This window comes from Hemicordylus capensis, chromosome 14, assembly GCF_027244095.1.
Source record: "Hemicordylus capensis ecotype Gifberg chromosome 14, rHemCap1.1.pri, whole genome shotgun sequence".
In the NCBI taxonomy this organism is placed as follows: Eukaryota; Metazoa; Chordata; class Lepidosauria; order Squamata; family Cordylidae; genus Hemicordylus; species Hemicordylus capensis.
In genome coordinates this window covers 7,047,778-7,069,468 of record NC_069670.1, presented here as the reverse complement: position 1 = coordinate 7,069,468, position 21,691 = coordinate 7,047,778, and the positions used below count along the sequence as shown (strand labels likewise).

Genomic DNA, 21,691 nt, shown 5'->3' with positions numbered 1-21,691 from the left:
CGGAGCGCCGGTAACTAGGAAGTGCCGCGGAGACTGCCGCCCCTTGGTGCGTAGCAGCGGCGGCGCCATTTTCTCGGTCTCCGGGCCCCGCGATGGGCTCCTCCAAGCGGCACCGCGAGCGGGGAGAGGCGGCCCCCGAAGAGCCGCCGCCGGCGCCGCCTCCTCCCGCCGCGGCTAACTCTGCTGCCGGCGCGGCGGCCGCCCCCGCCGCCTCCTCCTCGTCGTCTTCCCGCCACCGCGAGCACAAGAAGCACAAGCACCGGGGCGGCAGCGGAGGCGGCGAGCGGCGGGGCAAGCGCAGCCGGAGCCGCGGCGAGCGGAGCAGCCGGAGGAGCGGCGGGGATGAGGCGGCGGCGGCGGCCGGGGCGGCTCCCTCGTCCTCCTCGCGAAGCAGCCGCGCTGGGGCCGGCCAGGAAGCGGCGGGCGAGGCCGGGCGGCGGGCCAAGCGGGAGAAGCGCGACGAGGCCTACGAAGCCGCCCAGAGCTCAGGTCGGGGGGAGCTGGAGGGCGGGGAGGGGGTGGGGGTCAAGCAATGGGGGAGGAGCAGTGTCGCCTCCAAGAGGGATTCCCAGCTGTTGTTGACTACAACTCCCATTATCCCCAGCTGTAGTAACCCTTGGCTGTGGATTATGGGAGTTGTAGTCCTCAACATCTGGGAGCCCCTCTTAGAGGGGACACTGGTACCCAGCTGCACCTATTGACAGCATGACTGGAGATATAGCAGCCCTGCCCAACAGATCCGGCCCGCAAGGTCATTTTGGTTGGCCCGGGTAGCCAGCCACAGTAGGAGCCCCCCGAATTTTGTGCCCACTGACTGAGCAAGGACAGGGCTTATTTTCTGGTCACTAGCCTTGGTTAAAATGGTGGGCCCCTGCAGGGAGGGAATGACCTACAACTAACTAGTAATTGCTGTAATATTTATCTTTTTAATTAATGTTACTGCAATATTCAATGCACTGAAAACTGAGTCCGCGCACGCACACACCCCATACATAATCATGTTTTTTTCTGGCCCACTGGGACATGTGAGTTGTGCACCCTTGAGATACAGTGTCGTACATGGGTGGGTGACGGCTCCTCTCTTGCATTAACTCACAGATGTCTCCTTCTCTTTACTCCCAAACAGCTGTCGGCCCAAAGTCCAGCTCGGGCGACGCTTCCCTCAGCATTGAGGAGACCAAGTGAGTGAGAGGGAGGGAAGGGCTGGTGACACACTCTGTATCCCTACAGTGCTGAACGTGCCTCCTGCCGGTGCTCCGCAGGAATCCTGTGCAAAGCCAGCCTGTGAAATTGGCGTGCTTAAGCCAGGGCTTGACAAGTCCTAGGCGCCAGGGAGCCATGGCGTCTAGGAATTCATCCGTGATGCCTAGACGAGGATATCCAGAGCTAGAGTTATTGAATGCAATCTTTATTTGTCCCAGGCAGCCCTATTTCCCGGCTGTCAGTTGTTAAGGGGATAAAGAGAAGCCCGTTTAACCTCCCGCTCCACAACGTCTGACACTGAGTCCATTTGGGACTTACTGCCAATCCTTGGAAGCAGAGGACTGCTTGTGGGAAAGTGGTGGAGGTGAAATCTCCACTTGTTCCCGAGCGAGTCTGTAGAAGCTGCTATATTGTTGGGGGTGATGTTAGCGATGTGTCGGTCCTGCTCTTTTCCCAAGGAGCTCCCCTGGGTGATGCGCACCATTCTCCTCCCACTTCATTTTACGGGAAGCCCCTCAGGCTGCGTGAGCACCTGGTCCAGGGTCACCCCGTCACTGGAGGGACGCTGTGATGGGTTTGGATAGGGCCAGTTGCTCTCCCCCTACTCAGTATAGAAAGCATCACCACTCTGGAAGGTGCCTCATTGTCGGTTTCGCAGGGCACCCATTTCAGTGTGATGGCCGGGTTCGGTCTCTGCCCTGACAGCCGCGGCACCAGGTAACAGCGTATTTCTTCTCTTTCTCTCGACAGCAAGCTTCGGGCTAAGCTTGGGCTGAAGCCTCTGGAGATCAATTCTGTCAAAAAGGGTGAGTGGGACTCTTGTGTGAAACAGGCATGCCTCTTTGTCTGATGGCCTTGGCGGGTCCTGGGTTCCGGAGAGGCCGTGGGGTCCTTCTGCTGCAGCGTCTCCCTGGTTTCCTGCATCCCTCTGGCTCTTCTGCGTTCTCAGTTGGGATGCGGCCAAGCAAAGGGGGCCCAGTCTGCAAGTTCGGGGTTGGCGTTAGCCCAGCCACCCTGGGTTCCATCGGTTGTCCAGCCGGGCCTTAGAGCTTGTGTGTGTGGTGCACAAGGGTCCTTCTTCCTTGCACAGCGGTGAGCTTCCTTTCACTGGAGGTTTTCAGATGGAGCCTGGGTGACTCCCTGTTGGGGACGCTCTCGCAAATTCTGACATTGAGCAGGGGGTTAGCCTACAAAACTTCTGTCTCTCTCATTCAATGGACTGCATCACTTCAGATGGCTCGCGTGGCTTAAGTGTTCCTCCCCAGAAATCTTTGCATTCAGAACACTAGCAGCAAGAGGGGTTTCCACAAAGAAAACTCAGCTTTGCCTTGATATACTAGATTTCTGTGCGTGCCTGTTTTCTTTTCTTTTTAATGGAGGAGCATTCCATCATATGTGCCCCTACCTGCTATCTGAAGTGGTACAACCCAGAGACAGGTTTACCACTCAGTGAAATCGCTGCCTTGGCCGTCAGGGAATGTAACTTCTGGGAATGATTGTGTGCTCAGTGGCTCCCGGTAAAGGAGTCCTCCATCTTTACATTTCTATCTCGCTCTTCCTCCAGAGAGCCCAGAGTGGTATACATGATTATATTTATCCTCACAACAGCCCTGCGAGGTAGGCTAGGCCAGGAGTTGAGCGACTGGCCCAGAGTCATCCAGTGAATCTCATGGCTGAACGGAGATTTGGATTCGTATCTCCCCGCTTCATCCACCCACCCTCCGCCTTTTAAATAAAAGCTGCCTGAGCTCCCAACCCCAAGAGCAAAGCGGCTTTTTGATCCTCGGTTCCACCACCCCCATCCTCTCACCCTGCAGAAACGGGCAGCAAGGAGGACCCTGTGGCAGCTGAGGTCATCAACCCGATCGTGCTGAAGCAGCGGGAGGAGATCCGGGAGAAGCTTGCAGCTGCCAAGGAGAAGCGGCTCCTGAACCAGAAGCTCGGGTACTCTTTCCATCCACTTCCTCTGCACTCCACTCCCTGACCTGGCCGCTCTCGGGAGGAGTCTCCTGGCCTTAGCAAAGGGCACCCAGAGGCTGAAACTGAGCGAGCTCAGCTGGGATGCCGCCACCTCCAGGCAGCTGAGGTCATGGGTAGGAGCGTTATGGGAGAGAAGAGCAGAGAAATGAGGCCGACATGGAGAGCTCTTGTAGGATCTGCATGCAGATGGGAAGCAGGGAAGGGATCTGAGGAGGACATGACGTGACCAGAGGAGCACAAGGGAAACGATTCTGGTGGCAGAGTGCCGGAGAGATAGAGGAGTAGGGGTTGAGGTCAGACAGCGGAAGACCAAAGGCGACTGGAATGGTCAAGGTGGCAGAGAGCCCGGCTCTGAACTAGAGCTTTTGCCAAGGGGGCTGGGGAGGAACTGGGAAGGCGGGCTGCAGAAGGAGCAGGGAGGAGAGCTTTGTAAGATATTTCCCTTGGGGGCTAGGGCCGCTCTGGGAAGAGCCCCTGCCTGCTTGTGTGCAGAAGGTTCCAAGTTCCCTTCCTGGCAGCATCTCCAAGACAGGGCTGAGAGAGACTCCTGCCTGCCACCTTGGAGAAGCTGCTGCCAGTCTGGGTAGACAATACTGAGCTAGATGGACCAAGGGTCTGACTCAGTATATGGTAGCTTCCTAGGTTCCCGTGAGGAAGCAATATAATTTGGTGGCAGATGGATTGGGGTAGGCAGGGAAAGAGAGGACTCCCTCCTTTAAGTCAGGACTTGTTAGAGTTCCAGCCTTCCTCTGGTGTAGCTTTTTGCAGCCAAGCGTCTCCCACTCCTGGGGATGTCTGGGTGCAAAACGTCAAACTTGTCCACTCCTCCCTGGGCCACTGGCCTACGTGCCTCCGCCTCACCGCATGCCCTCGGGGCGAGCAGTTCGGCCGTCTAACCCAGTTTGTCGTCGCCTCCTCTGGTTCCCGCCCCCCCCCCAGGAAAATCAAGGCACTCGGTGAAGATGACCCCTGGCTGGACGACACGGCGGCCTGGATTGAGAAGAGCCGGAAGCTGCAGCTGGAGAAAGAGATGGCCGAGAAGAGGGTTGGTCCAGCGGGGGCCGGGGGGGGGGGATGTTCTGGGCCGTGGCGGTGGTGGGAATTGCAGTCCACCAAGAAACAAGCTTGGGAATCCTGGTCCTAGCAGATGGTTGGGGTTCCAGAAGAGTCTATATAAGAAAATTGGTCTCGTATGGAGTGTCTTCATACTAATGTCTTGTCCATTTCAGTTCCTGCCATGGGGAATTTGGGGGGGGGGGCAGATGATGTTGAGAGGCAGGGTGCTAGAAGCCCCCTCGGGCCCCCTCCACGTGTTGACTCCTCTCTCCATATTTGGCACTCCTTTACCCTAATTTTATTTTATTTATTTATTTATTTATTATATTTTCTATCCCGCTCTTCCTCCAAGGAGCACAGAGTGGTGTACTACATACTTGAGTTTCTCTTTCACAACAACCCTGTGAAGTAGGTTAGGCTGAGAGAGAAGTGACTGGCCCAGAGTCACCCAGCTAGTATCATGACTGAATGGGGATTTGAACTCAGGTCTCCCCGGTCCTAGTCCAGCACTCTAACCACTACACCATGCTGGCCCTACACACACACACACACACACGCGCGCGTACGTTCTTTGTTTCAGCGTGACCCGTCTGGCTGTCATTCATCTCTGCAATTTCCCCCTCTCTCAAAATCAGGCCAAGCTCTTGGAGGAGATGGACCAGGAGTTCGGCATCAGCAGCCTGGTGGAGGAGGAGTTTGGGCAGAAGAAGAAGGTGAGGCCAATGGGGGCCATCCTACCAGCCGCTTAGGAGAGGGGGCTGTAGCTCAGTGGAAGAGCATCTGCTGGCTTGCATGCAGAAGGTTCCCAGTTTCTTCCCTGGCAGCAACTCCAAGATAGGGCTGAGAGAGAGACTCCTGCCTGCAACCTTGGAGAAGCCGCTGCCAGTCTGGGTAGACAATCCTGAGTGAGATGGACCCCGGGCCTGACTCGGTAGAAGGCAGCTTCTTCTGGTCTCTTGTCTTCCATTCATGTTCTCATCGGCATTACTTGCCCATTTTTGCTAGCAGAATCTTTCTCGGAGGCCTTCAGGAGAGCCTTAAACACCCAGCTTTCTCGCCTGGCTTCTAACGCTATTGAGCTCTAACGTTATCTAGTTTTAATTGTAATTTTAATCTGCCTTTATTTGGTGTTTGAGTTTAATTGTTATGCTTTCCCCCCCACTTTCAATGTAAGCTGCCCTGAACCACCTTTGGAAGGGTGGTATATGAATCCAATAAATAAAATTTGTGACCTGCCTAGAGCCATGTGGGTGAGGCGGTATAAAAATTTAATCAATAATTAGATTGGGGCTGTGTTGAGCCGTTGTGGACCTTCCACCCTGACATCTCTTGGCTGCACATTTGCTCATTTAGTTAACTGCCCGCAGAGCGGGGAGACCTTGGTTTGCAGCTTTTAAGTGGCAAGAAGAGAGGGTGTGCAAGGGAGCGGATCCTGCCGAAGTCTGGGCCACTCAGGGACTGGGGGGCAGTCGGGGAAAAGCTTCCCATAACAATGTAACTGCTTATAATGAAGGGAAGTGAGGAGGGAAGAGTTGTGGTCTGGCAGCATCTACTTAAGAACAGCCCTGCTGGATCAGGCCCAAGAAGGCCTCACTAGTCCAGCATCCTGTTTCCCACAGTGGCCCACCAGATGCCTCTGAGGAGCCCGCAGGCAAGAGATGAAGGCATGTCTTCTTTTCTGCCGTTGCTCCCCTGTAACTGGGATTCAGAGCCGTCTTGCTTCTGAGGCTGGAGGTGGCCTGTAGTCATCAGGCTGGTAGCCGTTGATGGACCTGTCCTCCGTGAATTGGTGTATGCCCCTCTTAAAGCCATCCAAGCTGGTGGCCGTCATCCACATCTTGTGGCAGAGAGTTCCATTGCTTAATTATGCATTCTTTGAAAAAGTGCTTCTGGAAACCTACGGTTAAGAACCCCTGCCTTAGAGAAACGGGAGACTTTGCCCGTCCGTCCATCCCTCGAAGGCAGTTGGGCTGAGGCATATGTGCAGCTTCGGGACTATTCCTGATGCCCGCTGTGAATCCCCTTCTCAGCAGGTGAACTACAGCTCACGAGACTTGAAGGGTCTGAAGGTCGAGCACACCATCGATTCTTTCCAGGAAGGAGAGACAGTCATCCTGACCCTCAAAGACAAAGGTGGGGATTGAGCGGGTACCCCACCCCCGGTTCCTCCCTCTGCAACCTACAGGGACACAGAGTCTCTTCCCTGCCCCCTTGCCGCCCTGGTGCCGCCTGCGCCCGGGTCCCAGCTCAGAGATTTGGGGTTGAAAATGTCTAAAATGGGGAACATCTCAGAAAATTTTCTCGTGCTCTGTTTTTTCTGTAGGAAACTTTCCATGTTTTTTTAAAAAAAATTCCCCGTAAAATGCGTTGGTAGCAATGAATTTCCAAGTTGTAAGTAGTGTTTTTCAGGTGATTATCCTTAGGAGATGCGGGGGAAAGGAAATACGGTGTTTTAAATTGTAAATAGGAGGGTAGTATGGAGACTCTTTTGAAAACTAAATACATCTTTTTTTAGGATTGTGAGCCCTTTGGGGACAGGGAGTCATCCTGCCTTCCTTCCGGAATCATCTTTAGAAACTTTGGTTGAAAAGCGTTATATACATATTCGTTGTGTTCCTATATATAGGTCAAATATATAGGTCAAATAATATTTCAAATCATAATCTGCAGGTGTTGGACTACAACTCCCATCATCCTTGGCTATTGGCTGCTGGGGATGATGGGAGTGGTAGTCCAAAATCAGCTGGAAGACCACAGCTGTTCATCCCTGATTTAGGGCACTGGGCAAATTTGCATAGTAAGAACTTCCTGAGGAAAGCGTTTAGACAAACGATCAGATTGTGTGGGCAATTTTTCCAGAAAACGTTCCCATTCAGAGTTTCCTAGGAAACCCACCTCTCTGTCCCAGCTGCCGCGTTCTGCCGTGCGGCTTGCTAGTCTGAGGATCCAAGGGAGAAGGGTTGTGGAACTGGTGGCCCCCGTGCTGAACTGCGATGATGTCTCTCTAGGGGTCCTGGAAGAGGAAGGGGGCGACGTCCTGGTGAACGTCAACATGGTGGACAAGGAGAAGGCGAAGAAAAACGTGGAGCTACGCAAGAAGAAGCCGGAGTACAAGCCCTACGAGGAGGAAGAGAGCGTGGACGACATGGTGATGGTGAGGACGCATCCCTTGCTTAGGACGCTCGGTAGAAGGCAGCTTCCTGTGTTTCCATAAAATTGGCAGGAATTGAGTTCCTAGTTGGTTCCCTTTAATCTGGACTGCTCTTTTATCCTGTCTGTCCACTACTTTACCTGCTGTTTTTTGTTTTGATGTTTTGTTCTATTATTGTTTGTTGTTTTTATTGTGTCTTATTGTGAGCCGTGTACTTAAGGGGCAGGTTGATTGATGACGTACCATCAAGTCAGTGTTGACTCTTAGTGACCGCGTAGATAGATTCTCTCCAGGATGATCTGTCTTCAGCAGCTTGGCCTTTGAGGTCTCTCAGTGGTGCATTCGTTGCTGTTGTAATGGAGTCCATCCACCTTGCTGCTGGACGTCCTCTCCTCTTTCCTTCAACTTTCCCCAGCATTATGGACTTCTCAAGGGAGCTGGGACTTTGCATAATGTGTCTGAAGTTGGATAGTTTGAGCCTGGTCATTTGTGCCTGGAGTGAGAATTCTGGATTGGTTTGTTCTATGATCCATTGGTTTGTCTTTATTTGACCAAGAAAACCACATGGATAGACAAAAGGGGCAGGTTAGAAACACTTTAAATCAATTAACGATAACCAGTTTTTCCAAATCTAGCCTCGGGAGATCTGGAAGAGTCTCCCAGGCACTCTTACGACTTAACTGCTCAACTTCGGCCCTCCAGCTGTTGCTGGACCACAACTCCCATCATCCCCCGCCCCAGTGACCAGTCATCGGGGATGCTGGGAGTTGTAGTCCCACAGCCGGCGGGCCAAAATTGAGCAGCCCTGCTTAATCTCTGCTTCCCACTCCTTGCTTGCACGCCGCAGTCCTCCCGGATTCTCGGCCCGCTGGATTCCCTCGGCTCTGTTTCCTTCTCCATCCCGCCCCGCGTTCCCAGCTTTGGGCCAGGCTCCCTCACTTGTCGCTCTCTTCCCCCCTCACCGCCCCATCCCAGTACAAGCACAAGAACATCCTCTCCAAGTACGACGAGGAGATCGAAGGGGAGAAGAAGAAATCCTTCAAGCTGGACTCGGTGGGGATGGCGGACGGCTCCTGGGAGCGGGAGCTGCAGCAGATCCGGGAGAACCTGCACAACCGGGCTCAGACCCTGGACACACCCGGCCTCCGCCTGGCTTCGGAGTACTTCACCCCGGAAGAGATGGTAGGGGGAGGGCGCGGGGCGGGGAGGGGGCCGGAGGAGTCTCTCTCCCCCGGCTCGCAGCCCTTCGGGAAGCGTCTAGCCCAGGGTTGGGCAAACGTGGTCCTCCAGCTCTTGTGGAACTACAACCCCCATCTTTCCCACCTGCAATAAATTGTGGCTAGGGAGGCTGGGAGTTTGAGTTCAGCAACAGCTGGCGGGCCAGGTTTGCCCCACCTCTGGGCTAGACCCTGGAGTTGGCGTTCAGCAGCGTCAGGGGGACCCGTGGCTGGGGCCGCCTGCTGGAGAATGGCTTGCTGCCGTGGGGAGCCCAGCAAGAGGGAATCCGGGGGCGGGGGTAGAAAAGATGCCGGGTGGGTGGAGAAATGGAGGCTGGAGGGGTCCCGGCGCAGGCCACAGCCTCCCCTGGACTCTGCTGCTCCTCTTCCCCCTCGCTGCAGAACGTCACTTTCAAGAAGACGAAGCGGCGGGTGAAGAAAATCCGCAAGAAGGAGAAGCTGGTGAAGGCAGAAGATCTCCTGCTGCTGGTCAGCGAAAGCAGCGAGAGGGATTTTGGCTCCAGGTAACGGGCCGGATCCCCGGCTGGGGTGGGGAAGGGTCTTCCTGGACTCTAGCTGATACTCCCTCTGGTCGCTCTTGGGAACAGCCCTGCTGGATCAGGCCCAAGGGGGCCCATCTGCTCCAGCGTCCTGTTTCCCCACACTTGGCCCATCAGCTGCCTCTGGGAAAACCCACAGGCAAGCGGTGGGGGCAGGCCCCCTCTCCTTCCATTGCTCCCCTGCGACTGGGATTCAGAAGCATCCTGCCTCTGAGGCTGGAGGTGGCCTGTAGCCCTCGGACTAGGAGCCTTTTCCTCAAGCCCCTTTTAAAGCCGTCCAGGCTGTTGGTCGTCGCATCCTGTGGCCGAGAATTCCACAGATTGATGCGCTATGAAGGGGGGGGAAACCACTCCTTTTTTTCTGTCCTAAACTTCCTGGCAATCAGTTCCATGCGGTGACCCCTGGTTCTAGTGGTGAGTGAGGGAACAATTTCTTCCTCCCTCTCTCCCTGCCCCATGCATACTTGTATAGACCTCTGTCATGTCTCCCTCTAGTTGCTTTTTCTTAAAACTAAGGTGGCCACAACTATGTTGGCAGCCTTGCCTCGTAAGGAAGCTTTGCTTGGCCCTGATCATTTTGGCTGCCCTCTTCGGCACCTTTTCCCTCGTGCCGTTTCCTAGCCTGGTATTCGTTCGGCCCTTTTCCACTCAGGGTTGTGTGGGGAGTTTTCTCCCTGCCAGTCGATGGGGGCTGAGAAGGGACGTTCCTGTCCCTTTGGGCACCACCTCCTTGTTTCCTAACCCCGAGCAACATCTTCCGGCTGACTCAGTCACAAGTTGATCATCTCTGAGGTTGGCAGTCTCTTCCTTAAGGCGGGGCTCTCAGTCTGGGTTCCCCAGATCTTATTGGACTACAACTCCCATCTTCCCCAGCCACGGGCCATTGTGGCAGGGGACGATGGGAGTTGTAGTCTGACAGCTGGGGACCCAAGGTGGAGAACCCCTGCTACGGTGACGGGACGGTCTCCAAGGTCAGGCATCTTGTGGTCGTCCTCCATGTTCTCCGTGTGCTCTGTATGGCTTTCCAGGGTCCGCGGCCGGGGCAGAAGGGTCGCTCGGGAGGAGGAGGAGGACGAGGACGAAGACGGATACGCAGACTACAATGAGAACGGGGCCGGGGAGCCACTGTCGCGGTCAGACGACATCCGGGTGGAGCGGATGGAGATCAGCAGTGATGACGGTGGGTCTGCTGAGCTGGGATGGTTTACTCTTCATGGGTTATGCTCTGAGCCTGCCTTTTCTCCACAAAGCTCAGGCCAGTGGGCACGAGGGTGTGCACCCCTCCCCTGTTGTTGTTGTTTCCCTTCACAACCACCCTGTGAAGGTAGGTTAGAGAGAGATGCCGTCGGACTCTTAGCACAACCCTCAGCAGCCAGGGTAGGAGAGTGGTGTGGGCCCTCCCGGTCAGTGGGTGAACCCAAAGATCAAGATTGGGATGGGGGCGGGCGGAGTGATCAGGTGAGAGTTGGGCAGGGCAGCTGCCTGTCCACCCTCCATGAAATGCTGGGGACGAGTTGACAGGGGCAGCTGGCTTTGTGGGAGCGAGCAGGAATGGCCCCCTTAGTTAAGCAGGGTCCACCTTGGTTTGCATTTGGTTGGGAGACTGCATGCGTGAGCACTGGAAGACCCTTAGGGAGTGGGGCAGCTCTGGGCAAAGTTCACCTGCCTGCTTTGCGTGGAGAAGGCCTCAGGTTCCTGGCAGCATCTCCCAGATAGGGGCGGGGAGAGACTCCTGCCTGCCACCTGGGAGAAGCCGCTGCCAGTCTGGGTAGGCAGTCCTGAGCTAGATGGATCAAGGGTCTGACTCAGTATTTGGCAGCTTCCTGTGTCCACCCTCGATCAAAAATTGGGGGTAGAATGGGGGGGGTAGGGTGACACCCACCCCACTCGGCTCTCATGGGGTCCCTCTCCCCTCCTCCTCCTCCTCCTCTGTTCTTTGCAAACATACAGCCGCCACTGGTGAGTGTGCAAGCCCCTCCAGGCCTGGCTGGGTGCTCCCCGGACCCTCTCTAGGCTCACGAGGACAGCCCTGCTGTGTCTGCGCCTCTCCTGCTTCACAGGTTGCAGGAGTGGGCCGGGTCACCTTTAGCCCCCGCAGACTGGCAGGAGAGACCACGGTTCGAACCTGAGTACACGCTTGCTGCTGCTGCTGCCCCGTGTCCCGCTCCCACTTCGGTTCTGTCTGGCTGACTCGTGCTCTCTCCTCCCCGCCCTGCCTCTGCAGAGGATGCTCTCGAGGGCCCGGATTCACCCACAGGCATCGAGGAGGACGAGGCCGAACTGGAGCTGCAGAAACAGCTGGAGAAGGGGCGCAAGCTCAGGCAGATCCAGCAGCTGAAGGACAGCGGGGAGAAGGTGAGGCCCGGAGGGGGCGGGTTGGGCCAACAGGGGTGTCCTCGGCATGGGAGGCCTGCCAGCCCCTTGAGGTTGAGGGCTGCCCCCCACTTACACCACCAGGAGCAGGCACGAATTTCTCTTTCATGAATTCTTGAATTTCTATTTCATGAACCTCCCTCGGGCTTCCTCATGCCATCTCCTGGAGCGCTTTGACCCTGCGGCCTGAGAGTCCTGCTGGATCAGGCCCAAGGAGGCCCATCAAGTCCAGCATCCTGTTTCCCACAGTGGCGCCCACCAGATGCTTCTGGGAAGCCTACAAGTGGCCGATGAAGGCAGCAGCCTTCACTCCACTGCAGCTGATGTTCACAGATAGTCTGCCTCTGAACATGGAGGTTCCATTTCTAGCGACCACGGCTGGAAATGTGAAATCTGCTGTAAACCCACAGGCAAGAGAGGAAGGCGTGCCCTCTCGCCTGCTGTGGCTGCCCTGCAGCTGGTTCTTAGAAGCCTCATGCCCTGCCCTGCCCTGCCCTGCAGTTGAGCTCTTTGGTGCTGAGCGTCCTCACGCCTCGCTTCTCTTCCAGGTCATCGAGATAGTGAAGAAGCTGGAGACGGGCCGAAGGAGTCTGGAGGACGACGACGAGCTGGAGCGGAAGGGCGCCATCGTTTTCAACGCCACCTCCGAGTTCTGCCGCACGCTGGGCGAGATTCCCACCTACGGGCTGGCCGGCAACCGCGAGGACCAGGAGGAGCTCATGGTAGGCCCCCGGCCGGGGCTGGGTAGCAACCTGGTGGGGCTGAACAAATTGTTCAGTCCTTGGCAAGCACCTCCAGATAGGGCTGGGAGAGACTCCTGCCCGAAACCGTGGCGAGCTGCTGCCAGTCAGTGCAGACACGACTGAGCTAGACAGACCAAGGGTCTGACTCAGGAGGCAGCCGCTGCTTACGTTCTGATGACTCCCAAATGGTGGGCAGTGTCTGAGAAGAGCGAGCAGCCCTCTTGCGTTGCTGGGAGCAAGTCTGTGATGGAGCCGAGGCTGGTTAACGTAGGGAGCTTCCTGCTGCAAGGTGTGGTGATGGCTTCTATTATTATTTATTAGATTTATATACCGCCCTTCCAGAACGGCTCAGGGTGGTTTACAGCACGATAAAAACAATTAAAACAAGTTAACAGTTAAAAACAAACTATTAAAACACAATAAAACCAACTGAACAGCTAAAAAAAAACCTGGAAATCAGGGCAGCGATCTAAAACAGTTTGTCATTCATTTGAAACCCTGGAAGGCCAGGCCTTGGATAACTTGGGGAAAGGGATTACACACCACCCTGGAAGTTGTGTATGCCTTGGCCATGACCTGTGATTGCCAAGTTGGAGCCTCCCTGTTCAAGAGAAGTCTTCCTGACTTCTGGGGGGACAAATGGATAGAGAGGGGTGAGACCCGTCGTCCTTGTTTTTGGACTTGCTTTGCTGCTGGCTGGCTGGCCACTTATCGGAAACCAACTCTACGGAGGCCTTTTTGTTCTGACGCAGCCGAGCTCTTGTGATGGGAGCGCAAGCTCATATCGACAAGGCACCTGGCCTTTTGAATCCCAGAACAGATGGCAGGAATGGGCGGCCGCCTTCAGAGCCTGCTTAGAGCCGGGGTCCCCTGACAGACGGCCTCCTTCCTCTTCCCCCACCCTCCAGGACTTTGAACGCGACGATGAGAGGTCAGCCAATGGCGGCTCGGACTCGGACGGCGAGGAGAACATTGGCTGGAGCACGGTCAACCTGGACGAGGAGAAGCAGCAGCAGGACGTGAGTTTTGCCCGCCCTGGGTCAGGCGGGGCTCTGCCTCCTCCAGACACCCTGGCAGGCAGCCTCAACTAGGGTGCTCTTCCTCTCTTCCTTCTTCTTTCTCTTTCTTTCTTTTTTCCTCCTTCTTTCTCCTTCCTCCTCCTTCTTCTTTGCCATCGCACTTGAGGAGCAAGCCGTAGCTCAGCAGTCCTGCCCCTCTCTGCAGGGGCAACATCTCAGGTCGTCATCTATGAGAGGAGAGCTGGCCTTGCACTAGCAAGCAGGAATGGCCCCCTTTGCTAAGCAGGGTCTGCCCTGGTTTGCATTTGGATGGGAGACTACCTGTGTGAGCCCTGGAAGATCTTCCCTCTCAGGGGGTGGGCTATAGCTCAGTGGAATATCACCTGCCTGCTTGCATGCAGAAGGTCCCAGGTGCCCTGCCTGGCAGCATCTCCAGATCGGGCTGGGAGAGGCTCCTGCCTGCAACCTTGGAGAAGCCGCTGCCGGTCTGTGCAGACGGCACTGGGCTAGAGGGAGCAAGGGTCGGACTCTGTAAGAGGCAGCTTCGTGGACTGACCATGAATGACATGCTGTGTACTGAGCATGCTTGCTTTCTCTTCCTCCCCCACTCTCTGGCGTGCAGTTCTCAGCCTCTTCGACCACCATCCTGGACGAGGAGCCGATCGTCAACCGGGGTCTGGCCGCTGCCCTTATGCTCTGTCAAAACAAAGGTAAGAGCAAGGGGGTGGGGGGGAATGGCTTCTGAGGGCCCGATCCAAATAGGTTTTTAAAATGTTTTTGTGTTGTGCTCTCTGTGTTCATTGGAGGATTCTAATGTGTTGTGAGCTGCCCAGAGAACTATCTGTTACGGGACAGCCAACAAAGAGGAAGAAGAAGAAGATGATTGATTTGGGGGCAGGCGTATGGTTTGAGGCTGCTCAGGGTTCAGCTCCAGCTCATTTTTTTTTTTTAAGCTCTACTGGATATTTCTGCTTATTCCTAGTGCGTGCTGTTTGAGATTGCATCCCTCCCTTTCTCCTCCTCCTCCTCCTCCAGGTTTACTGGAGACTACCGTCCAGAAAGTGGCAAGGGTGAAAGCTCCCAACAAATCTCTGCCGTCGGCCGTCTACTGCATCGAGGACAAGATGTGAGTGGGTCCAGGGCGGTTGGAGGGGCAGCCTCTTTTATGCCGGCCTCTTTTATATCAGATGCTTCCGAGGGTGTCTATGGGGCAGCATCGGAACGGAAGGAGTTGGCTTTTGCGGCTGCTCAGCCCCTGAAACCGCCGTCCGTTGAGTCAAGCGACTGGCCCATAGAGGGCAGAGTGGCTTGCTCTAATGGGCAGCAGCTCCTCAAGGCGTCCGACGGAGAGGAGTCTTTGGCAGCCCTTCTCCCATACAGAGCTGCCTAACTGGGCATGTCAGAGACTGGACTGGGGGCTTGAGGCATGCCGACGAGTGGCTCTGTCATTGGAGGGTGGCCCCTCCGAAGTGTCAGAATTTGAACCACGTTGGCACTGAATCGGACCATTTGCCCATCTACGGAGAGGGGCTGCATCCCCAAAGCAGAGCTCAGGCCCGTCCTTCAGGCAGGGCAACTCAGTGGCTGCCCCCAGCCCCACGCTCACCCAGGCCCAACCACCCCCTCCCTCCCCATCCTCCACTGCTCCTCGCCCCCACTCAGCATCAACACACGCAGCACCAAAGAGCTCCCTCGCCTTCCTCCTTGTTTGAGTGAGGAGAGGGGTGACGAAACTTCCCGTGCCAGTTCGCACTACAAACTGGATACTAAATGAGAGGTGCACGTGCGCCCTGATTGGGCATCAGGGCGCACACAGGCCTCTCATTTAGTATCCAGCTCACACAGCCCTGGGAGGTTTGCCTCTCTCCTCTCACTTGGGCAAGGACCCTGCTTAGCAAAAGGGACAGTTCATGCTTGTCACCACCTCTCCTCCCCTACGCTTTGGGTGCCCCACCTCCTGAATTTTGAGATTGACTGTGTGCCTGCCTCCTGGTCCTGGGGGAAGCACAGCACTGCCTGGAGTGTCAGCGTGGTGGGAAGTGGCTGTTAGATTTGAAGGTTTGGGGTTTGGAGAGGATTGCTGGTGTGGTGGTGGCAAGCAGGACTTGTCCCCTTAGCTAAGCAGGGTCCACCCTGGTTGCATATGAATGGGAGACTTGATGTGTGAGCACGGCAAGATATCCCCCCCTTAGGGGATGGGGCCACTCTGGGAAGAGCATCGAGGTTCCCAGTTCCCTCCCTGGCAGCATCTCCAAGATCGGGCTGAGAGAGATTCCTGCCTGCAACCTTGGAGAAGCCGCTGCCAGTCTGTGAAGACAGTACTGAACCAGATCGACCAATGGTCTACTCAGTATATGGCAGCTTCCTAGGTGCCTGTGTGTGTTTTTTGTTCGCCAAAGTGACTTCAAAAATGGCAGGGGTCACTGTCATGAAACCAGTATGGTGCTGAGATCTTGAGCCGCAGGTGTCTGTGGTCCTGGCTCCGAGTAGACCCGAACTGCGTGTAGACCCAGATGCAGGCAGCTCAAGGGAGTGGCGTTCTGTCCCGCAGGGCCATCGACGACAAGTACAGCCGGAGGGAAGAGTACCGGGGCTTCACCCAGGACTTCAAGGAGAAGGATGGTTACAAACCCGATGTCAAAATCGAATACGTGGATGAGACGGGGCGGAAACTCACCCCCAAGGAGGTACTGTGCGGGGATAGCTAGTGGTGTTCTCAAACGTGATCGATTGGTTTCTCTTTTTATACTCCCTCCCCTTCATCCAAAGGCCCCAGGACAGCTAACAAGAAGATAAAAAGTGACAAAACTCCAATTCAAAAACAGCTAATACAAAAATACAGCTGTGTTAAAAAGGGAGCCAGGAGCCGTTAATTGGCCAAACACCTTTTTAAAATTAGGTGGTCTGCAGATTCCTCCACAAGGCTGGGAGAGACAGGGCCGTGCAGATCTCAACCATGAGCGAGTTCCACAGCCTGGGGGCAGACCCTGAGAAGGGCAGTCCCAGGTGCTCAGCCAATGGGCAGAGCAGAGACCTCTCAGCCAGTCTAGTCAGGTGGGGAGATTCAGCGGGGAGCAGGCAGTCCCTCCAGAACACGGAGCCCAAGCTGTTTAGGGCTTTAAAGATAATGACCAGCGCCTGGAATCGCACCCGGAAACCAGTGCTAAGTGGCTGGTGGAAAAAGCAGGGCCATTGCTTGGCATAAAAGAGCCAATCCAAACTGGCTTTTGGGCAGGCTGTGGGGTGGAGACTGCCTTGGCTAGCCTGATGGATGATCTCCAATTAGGAACTGACCGAGGGCGTGTGACTCTGTGGGTCCTTTTGGATCTTTCAGTGGCTTTTGATACTATCGACCACAATATCCTTCTGGAGCGTCTGAGGGGGTTGGTGGGGTGGGAGGCGCTGCTTTGCATGGCTCTGCTCCTACCTCTCAGGCCGATTCCAGAGGGTGTCCCTTGGAGACTGTTGCTCTTCAAAATCTGAACTTTTGTATAGTGTCCCCCAGACCTCCATATGGTCTCCAGTGCCTTTAACATCTACATGAAACTGCTGGGAGAGGTCGTCAGGAGATTTGGTGCAAGGTGTTATCAGTATGCTGATGACACCCAAATCTATTTCTCCATGTCAACATAATCAGGAGAAGGCATATAACCTCCCTAAATGCCTGCCTAGAGGTGGCGATGGGCTGGATGAGGGATAACAAACGGAGACTGAATCTAGATAAGACGGAGAAACTTATTGCGCTGGGGAAACTTGGGAGACAATTTTGACCTGCCAGTTCTGAATGGGATCATACTTCCCCAGAAGGACCAGGTACGCAGTCTGGTGGGGTGCTTCTGGATCCAAAGCTCTCCCTGGTGTCCCCAGTTGAGGCAGTGGCCAATGATAGAGCAACTCATCTCCCCCCTTTGCTCTCATACACACGGGAATGCCTCTTTCAAGGTTATCTTTCTCCGTCACAGAAGGAGCCACCTTTCCAGAGCTCATTCCTCCTTCATGCACAGGTGGAAATACGATATTTACCTGAATCCAAGACTCCAAGTTCATTGTTGCTAGAAATAATGAGGCCATCTTAAATTCTTCCTTTCGAGTAAACACAGATATAACCTGTATTTCACCTCTATTTTTGAAGGGAGGTGTCTTAAATTCTGGGTGGTCTCATATTCAGGTAAATACAGTATCTCTACTAAAATCTTCTCCTCTGCCTGAGAATGCCTCTCTTCTAAGGTGTTGCCTGCCAGTGGTAACTTGGATAAGTTCTTCTATTTATGTAACATCTTTTTATATTAATTAATATATTAATAAAAGTTCATATATTTAATATCTTTTTGTGCTGCCTGTAACCAAAGATCTCAAGGCAGTTCACAACCAAGTTAAAAATAAATAAATCCATAAATACAGTAAAGAGAGTTAGAAATAAATAAGTTAAACTTAAACATTGAGTTTAAAAATATTTATTTTCAAAGCCAAACTGCTGACCAGTGAGTTGAAGGCCCTATAGGTTGACCAGAAACTCTTTCTCCAGTCTACGGAGCATTGGGGCCCAGCTCTCTTTGCTTCAGTGTGTGTGGGGCTCAGCCATTTGCCGGGCGGGGGCTGTCCATCCTCCTCACCGTCTCCCCCCTCCTCTGTTTCTGCCCCAGGCCTTCCGGCAGCTCTCTCACCGCTTCCATGGCAAGGGTTCTGGCAAGATGAAGACAGAGCGGCGCATGAAGAAGCTGGACGAAGAGGCAGTAAGTGGGGGGGAGAAGGGAGGATTGGCCAGTACCAGTGACATGGCAGCTACTCTACTGGCTGCGCCCATCACCTGGAGACTAGGCAGGTTAAAGCTCAAGAGCGTATGGGTTGAGTGGGAGCTCAGAGAACAGCTTAGGAACGTAGGAAGCGGCCTTCTCCCTCGGTCCATCTCGCTCAGTATTGTCTACTACACAGACTGGCAGCGGCTTCTCCGAGGTTGCCGGCAGGAGTCTCTCTCAGCCCCAGCTTGGAGATGGTGCCAGGGGAGGAGAGCTGGTCTGGTGGTAGCAAGCATGGCTTGTCCCCTTAGTGAAGCAGGGTCTGCCCTGGATGCATTTGAATGGGAGACCAGAAGTGTGGGCCCTGTAAGATCTTCTCCTCCGGGGATGGAGCTGCTCTGGGAAGAGCGTCTACGTTCCCAGTTCCCTCCCTGGAAGCATCTCCAAGATAGGGCTGAGGGAGAGACTCCTGCCTGCAACCTGGGAGAAGCCGCTGCCAGTCTGTGAAGACAATCCTGAGCCAGATAGACCAGTGGTCTGACTCAGTATCTGGCCGCTTCCTGTGTTCTGCTCTTCCGAGAACAGCCCCATCCCCTCAGGGGAATATCTCATAGTGCTCACACATGTCGTCTCCCATTCAGATGCAAGCCCCTCGCTTAGCAAAAGGGACAAGTCATGCTTGCTCGTCCCTACAAGACCAGCTCAGGAGTAGGGGGTGGCCCCCTGGAATCACCGCTGACTGGCAGCAGCCCTCCCAGGTTCCAGGCAGGGGTCTTTCCCAGGACTGCCTGGAGATGCTGCCAGGGAGGGAGCCGGGGACCTTCTGCAGGCAAAGCAGACGCTCCGCGGAGGAGCTATGGCGCCGTCCCCTTGAGATGCACTTCCTGTGGGGCAGGGGGTCCCAACCTCAGGTCCCCAGGCAATGCTGGACTGGGGGTGATGGGAGTTGTAGTTCTCCACTTCCGAGGGGCCCTGCTGTGGGGCATGGACTCTAGGGTGAGGGCCCAGGATGGGGTGGGGAGAAGCCATACTGATCCAGTCTGTTGCCCCGTCTCCCCCCCCCAGCTCTTGAAGAAGATGAGTTCCAGTGACACACCCCTGGGCACCGTGGCTTTGCTGCAGGAGAAGCAGAAGGCTCAGAAGACGCCCTACATTGTGCTCAGCGGCAGCGGCAAGAGCATGAACGCGTAAGGAGCTGGAGCCGGGGGGGGGGGGGTGGTCTGGGGCAGGGTGGGCCTGCCACCCAGGATTAGGGTTAGGGGATCACAGGAACTGTGTTACTAGGGATCACAGCCAGAAGGAGGTCTCGTCTTCCTGGCTCTGTGCCTGACTCACCCAGCTTCAGCTTTCTAGTTGTCTTGGGACTCTGGCTCCCATCCTCCCCAGCCACAGTGGCCGGGGAGGATGGGAGTTGTAGTCCAACAAGAGTTGGAAGGGACCAGCCTCCTCCAAGGGCTTGGTTTCCAGACCCGTCCCCGTCTTGGCTGCCCTCCACGGAACCCCTTCTTAAAATCCCGGGCCCAGAACTGAACACACGATTCCAAGTGAGGTCTGAGCCGCTTAGAGCAGGGGAGGGGAGCTAGTTGGGGGACACTTAGCTTTGAGTCCTCTGCAGGTTGGGTAAGCACCCTCCCCCCTTCCAAATCCATTCTCCAAGCCATTTATGAAAATATTGGACAGGGCAGAACCTGGTTGGCACTCCACTCAATACCTCCCTCCGGGTTCACCTGGAGCCATTGCGTACCCCTTGGAGATGGGTCTTTAAGCAGCTGAGAATCCAGCAAGCGGTAACAGCCGTGGGGGGGATAGTTGGGCAAAGCACAGTGTAAATCCTGAGTGCTGGACGTGCGATACAGAAGGACCTCCTCCGCAGTTACCATGGATAAGGAAATGGCAAATACTAAGCCTATGGGATCGTGGGCGTTGGGTTTGTTTGTTTGTTTGTTTGTTTTTATTGAAAATATTTCTATACCGCCCCAAACTTGTGTCTTCCTGGAGGCCCGAAATTTGGGAGGAAACGGGCAAAGGGTGAGGTGTGAAGGAAAGTGCTCAGTGGGCCTCCGACCCACAGAAACCTGAATTTAACCCCCTTCCCCCCATTTTTTGACGTATGCCCAAGTCAGGTGTCAATTACCCGACAACGGATGCACAAAAACGTGGCTGGTGAGGTTGCCCTGTATCTGCTCAGGAATGCATCCACAACCTGAATTATTACCGCTGTGTAGCCAGAGGGAGCCTCTGGTGAAAGTAACTAGGGGGGATTTGAACCAGGCACCTTCCTGTCTTGTGTTGGGCTAGGACGTGGGGAGACGCAGGTTCAAATCCCCACTCAGTCCTGATGAAACTCTCACTGGGTGACTCTGGGCCAGTCACTCGCGGGGCAGTGGTGAGGGTGAACATGGGCATGGCTCTGGGTGCTTGGAGGAAGAGCAGGAGAGAAAGAGCTTTTCCCCCATGGACCCTCAGCCATGACTGAGTAAAGAGGCCCCATTCCCTGCTTCCGGAGGGATCGGGTGTGTCTTCCTCCATCGGGTCCTCTGCTAACCCACTCCCCCTTCCCTCTCCACAGAAACACCATCACCAAATGAAGGTCTACCCACTGCACTGGAGGGGAACATTTGCTCCTCTGAGCCCGGACTCCTGCTCTGAAGCCCTGCAGGGTCCCGCTCAAGCCGGTGTGGCCACAGAGCCCCGCCAACCTGCTCTCCTGATGGGAATCTTTGTTTCCAACAGGCCTGTCTTGGGGGCTGCATTGCTCAGCAGTTTCTCCATGTTCAAGTCCAGGGAGGGGAGCATCTGTATATAATTGTGGAGCTGAGTTTTAAAGCACCCGGTTTTTGTATGTATCGATATATGTGCAACCAAATCGCTTGAATAAAGTAGCTGCTTCCTCAGTCGCCCAGCCTTCTCCTTCTGCTGCCGGCAGCTCAAAGAAAGACGCTCCTTTTGATGGCTGGCTGGCGGAGCTTGGGTCCCAAGATAGTACCTGCTGGCAGAGACGCCTCAGGCTTCCAGGAAAGGCCAGGAAGGTGCCTGAATTGCAACTCCCTCCTCCTCTTGGGTTTTCATTCTACTGTCAGCCTTCCACGCCACAGTCAGGGCCAATTTAAGCAGCTTTAAGACTCTGGGTTTGCTGGGGAAGAGCGCTGGGCTTTTGCCTCTAGCCACCTCCACCGGGGGAGTAATTGGCTCCCTGGGCATATTATGGCTGGGGATGATGGGGGTTGTAGTTCAACAGCCAGAGACTGAAGGTTGCCTCCCCCTGGTTTAAAGGTCACTGCCTGTTCTTTGAAGGTTTGGTATCATTAAGTGCCAGTGATATGTCCCTCTGGGATATTAAGAACAGCCCTGCTGCTGGATCAGGCCCCAGGAGGAGGCATCCTGTTTCCCATAATAGTGGCCCACCGGATGCACCCCCCCTCTTCCTGTTGTTCCTCTGCAACTGGTATTGAGAGGCATCGTGCCTCTGAGGCTAGAGATGGCCTCTAGCCCCCAGAACAATGTTTAAAAGCTGTGTTACTGCATGAGATGCACACTCAGGGTCTAGAATTATACCAAAACAAGAGGGCGGGGGGGGGGGAGAATCCTCTTCCAGGCTCTGGCAGCACGGCCCACACCAAAGGGCAGAGAGTTGGGCATGGCCGTGAATCAGA

At 55.0% G+C, this 21,691-nt stretch overlaps 1 protein-coding gene across 2 annotated transcripts; it reads left to right on the top strand.

Annotated features, from left to right (window-relative positions):
- Positions 1 to 3: 3 nt before the first annotated feature.
- SART1 (spliceosome associated factor 1, recruiter of U4/U6.U5 tri-snRNP) lies at positions 4 to 20,935 on the top strand. 2 transcript variants are annotated; one of them, XM_053278697.1, is made up of 20 exons: positions 4 to 489; positions 1,127 to 1,181; positions 1,954 to 2,009; positions 3,021 to 3,147; positions 4,123 to 4,228; positions 4,875 to 4,952; positions 6,273 to 6,372; positions 7,248 to 7,393; positions 8,366 to 8,572; positions 9,010 to 9,131; positions 10,196 to 10,347; positions 11,392 to 11,522; positions 12,089 to 12,262; positions 13,192 to 13,302; positions 13,925 to 14,012; positions 14,338 to 14,428; positions 15,854 to 15,989; positions 17,946 to 18,035; positions 19,104 to 19,225; positions 20,608 to 20,935. In XM_053278697.1, the coding sequence occupies exons 1-20, from the start codon at positions 93 to 95 to the stop codon at positions 20,624 to 20,626; spliced, it is 2,508 nt and encodes an 835-aa protein (XP_053134672.1). In that variant the 5' UTR covers positions 4 to 92; the 3' UTR covers positions 20,627 to 20,935. The 2 variants fall into 2 exon arrangements, with proteins under 2 accessions (XP_053134672.1, XP_053134671.1); XM_053278696.1 differs by having other exon boundaries at positions 5 to 489; positions 6,270 to 6,372.
- The last annotated feature ends 756 nt before the right edge of the window (positions 20,936 to 21,691 follow it).

What these genes read in the sequence shown, in the direction of transcription:
- SART1 (XM_053278696.1), top strand. Translation starts at nt 93, where the DNA reads ATGGGCTCCTCCAAGCGGCACCGCGAGCGGGGAGAGGCGGCCCCCGAA. An exon ending in GCGTGGACGACATGGTGATG is followed by an intron (nt 7,394 to 8,365) that starts GTGAGGACGCAT and finishes GCCCCATCCCAG; the next exon opens with TACAAGCACAAGAACATCCT. An exon ending in AGGACCAGGAGGAGCTCATG is followed by an intron (nt 12,263 to 13,191) that starts GTAGGCCCCCGG and finishes CCCACCCTCCAG; the next exon opens with GACTTTGAACGCGACGATGA.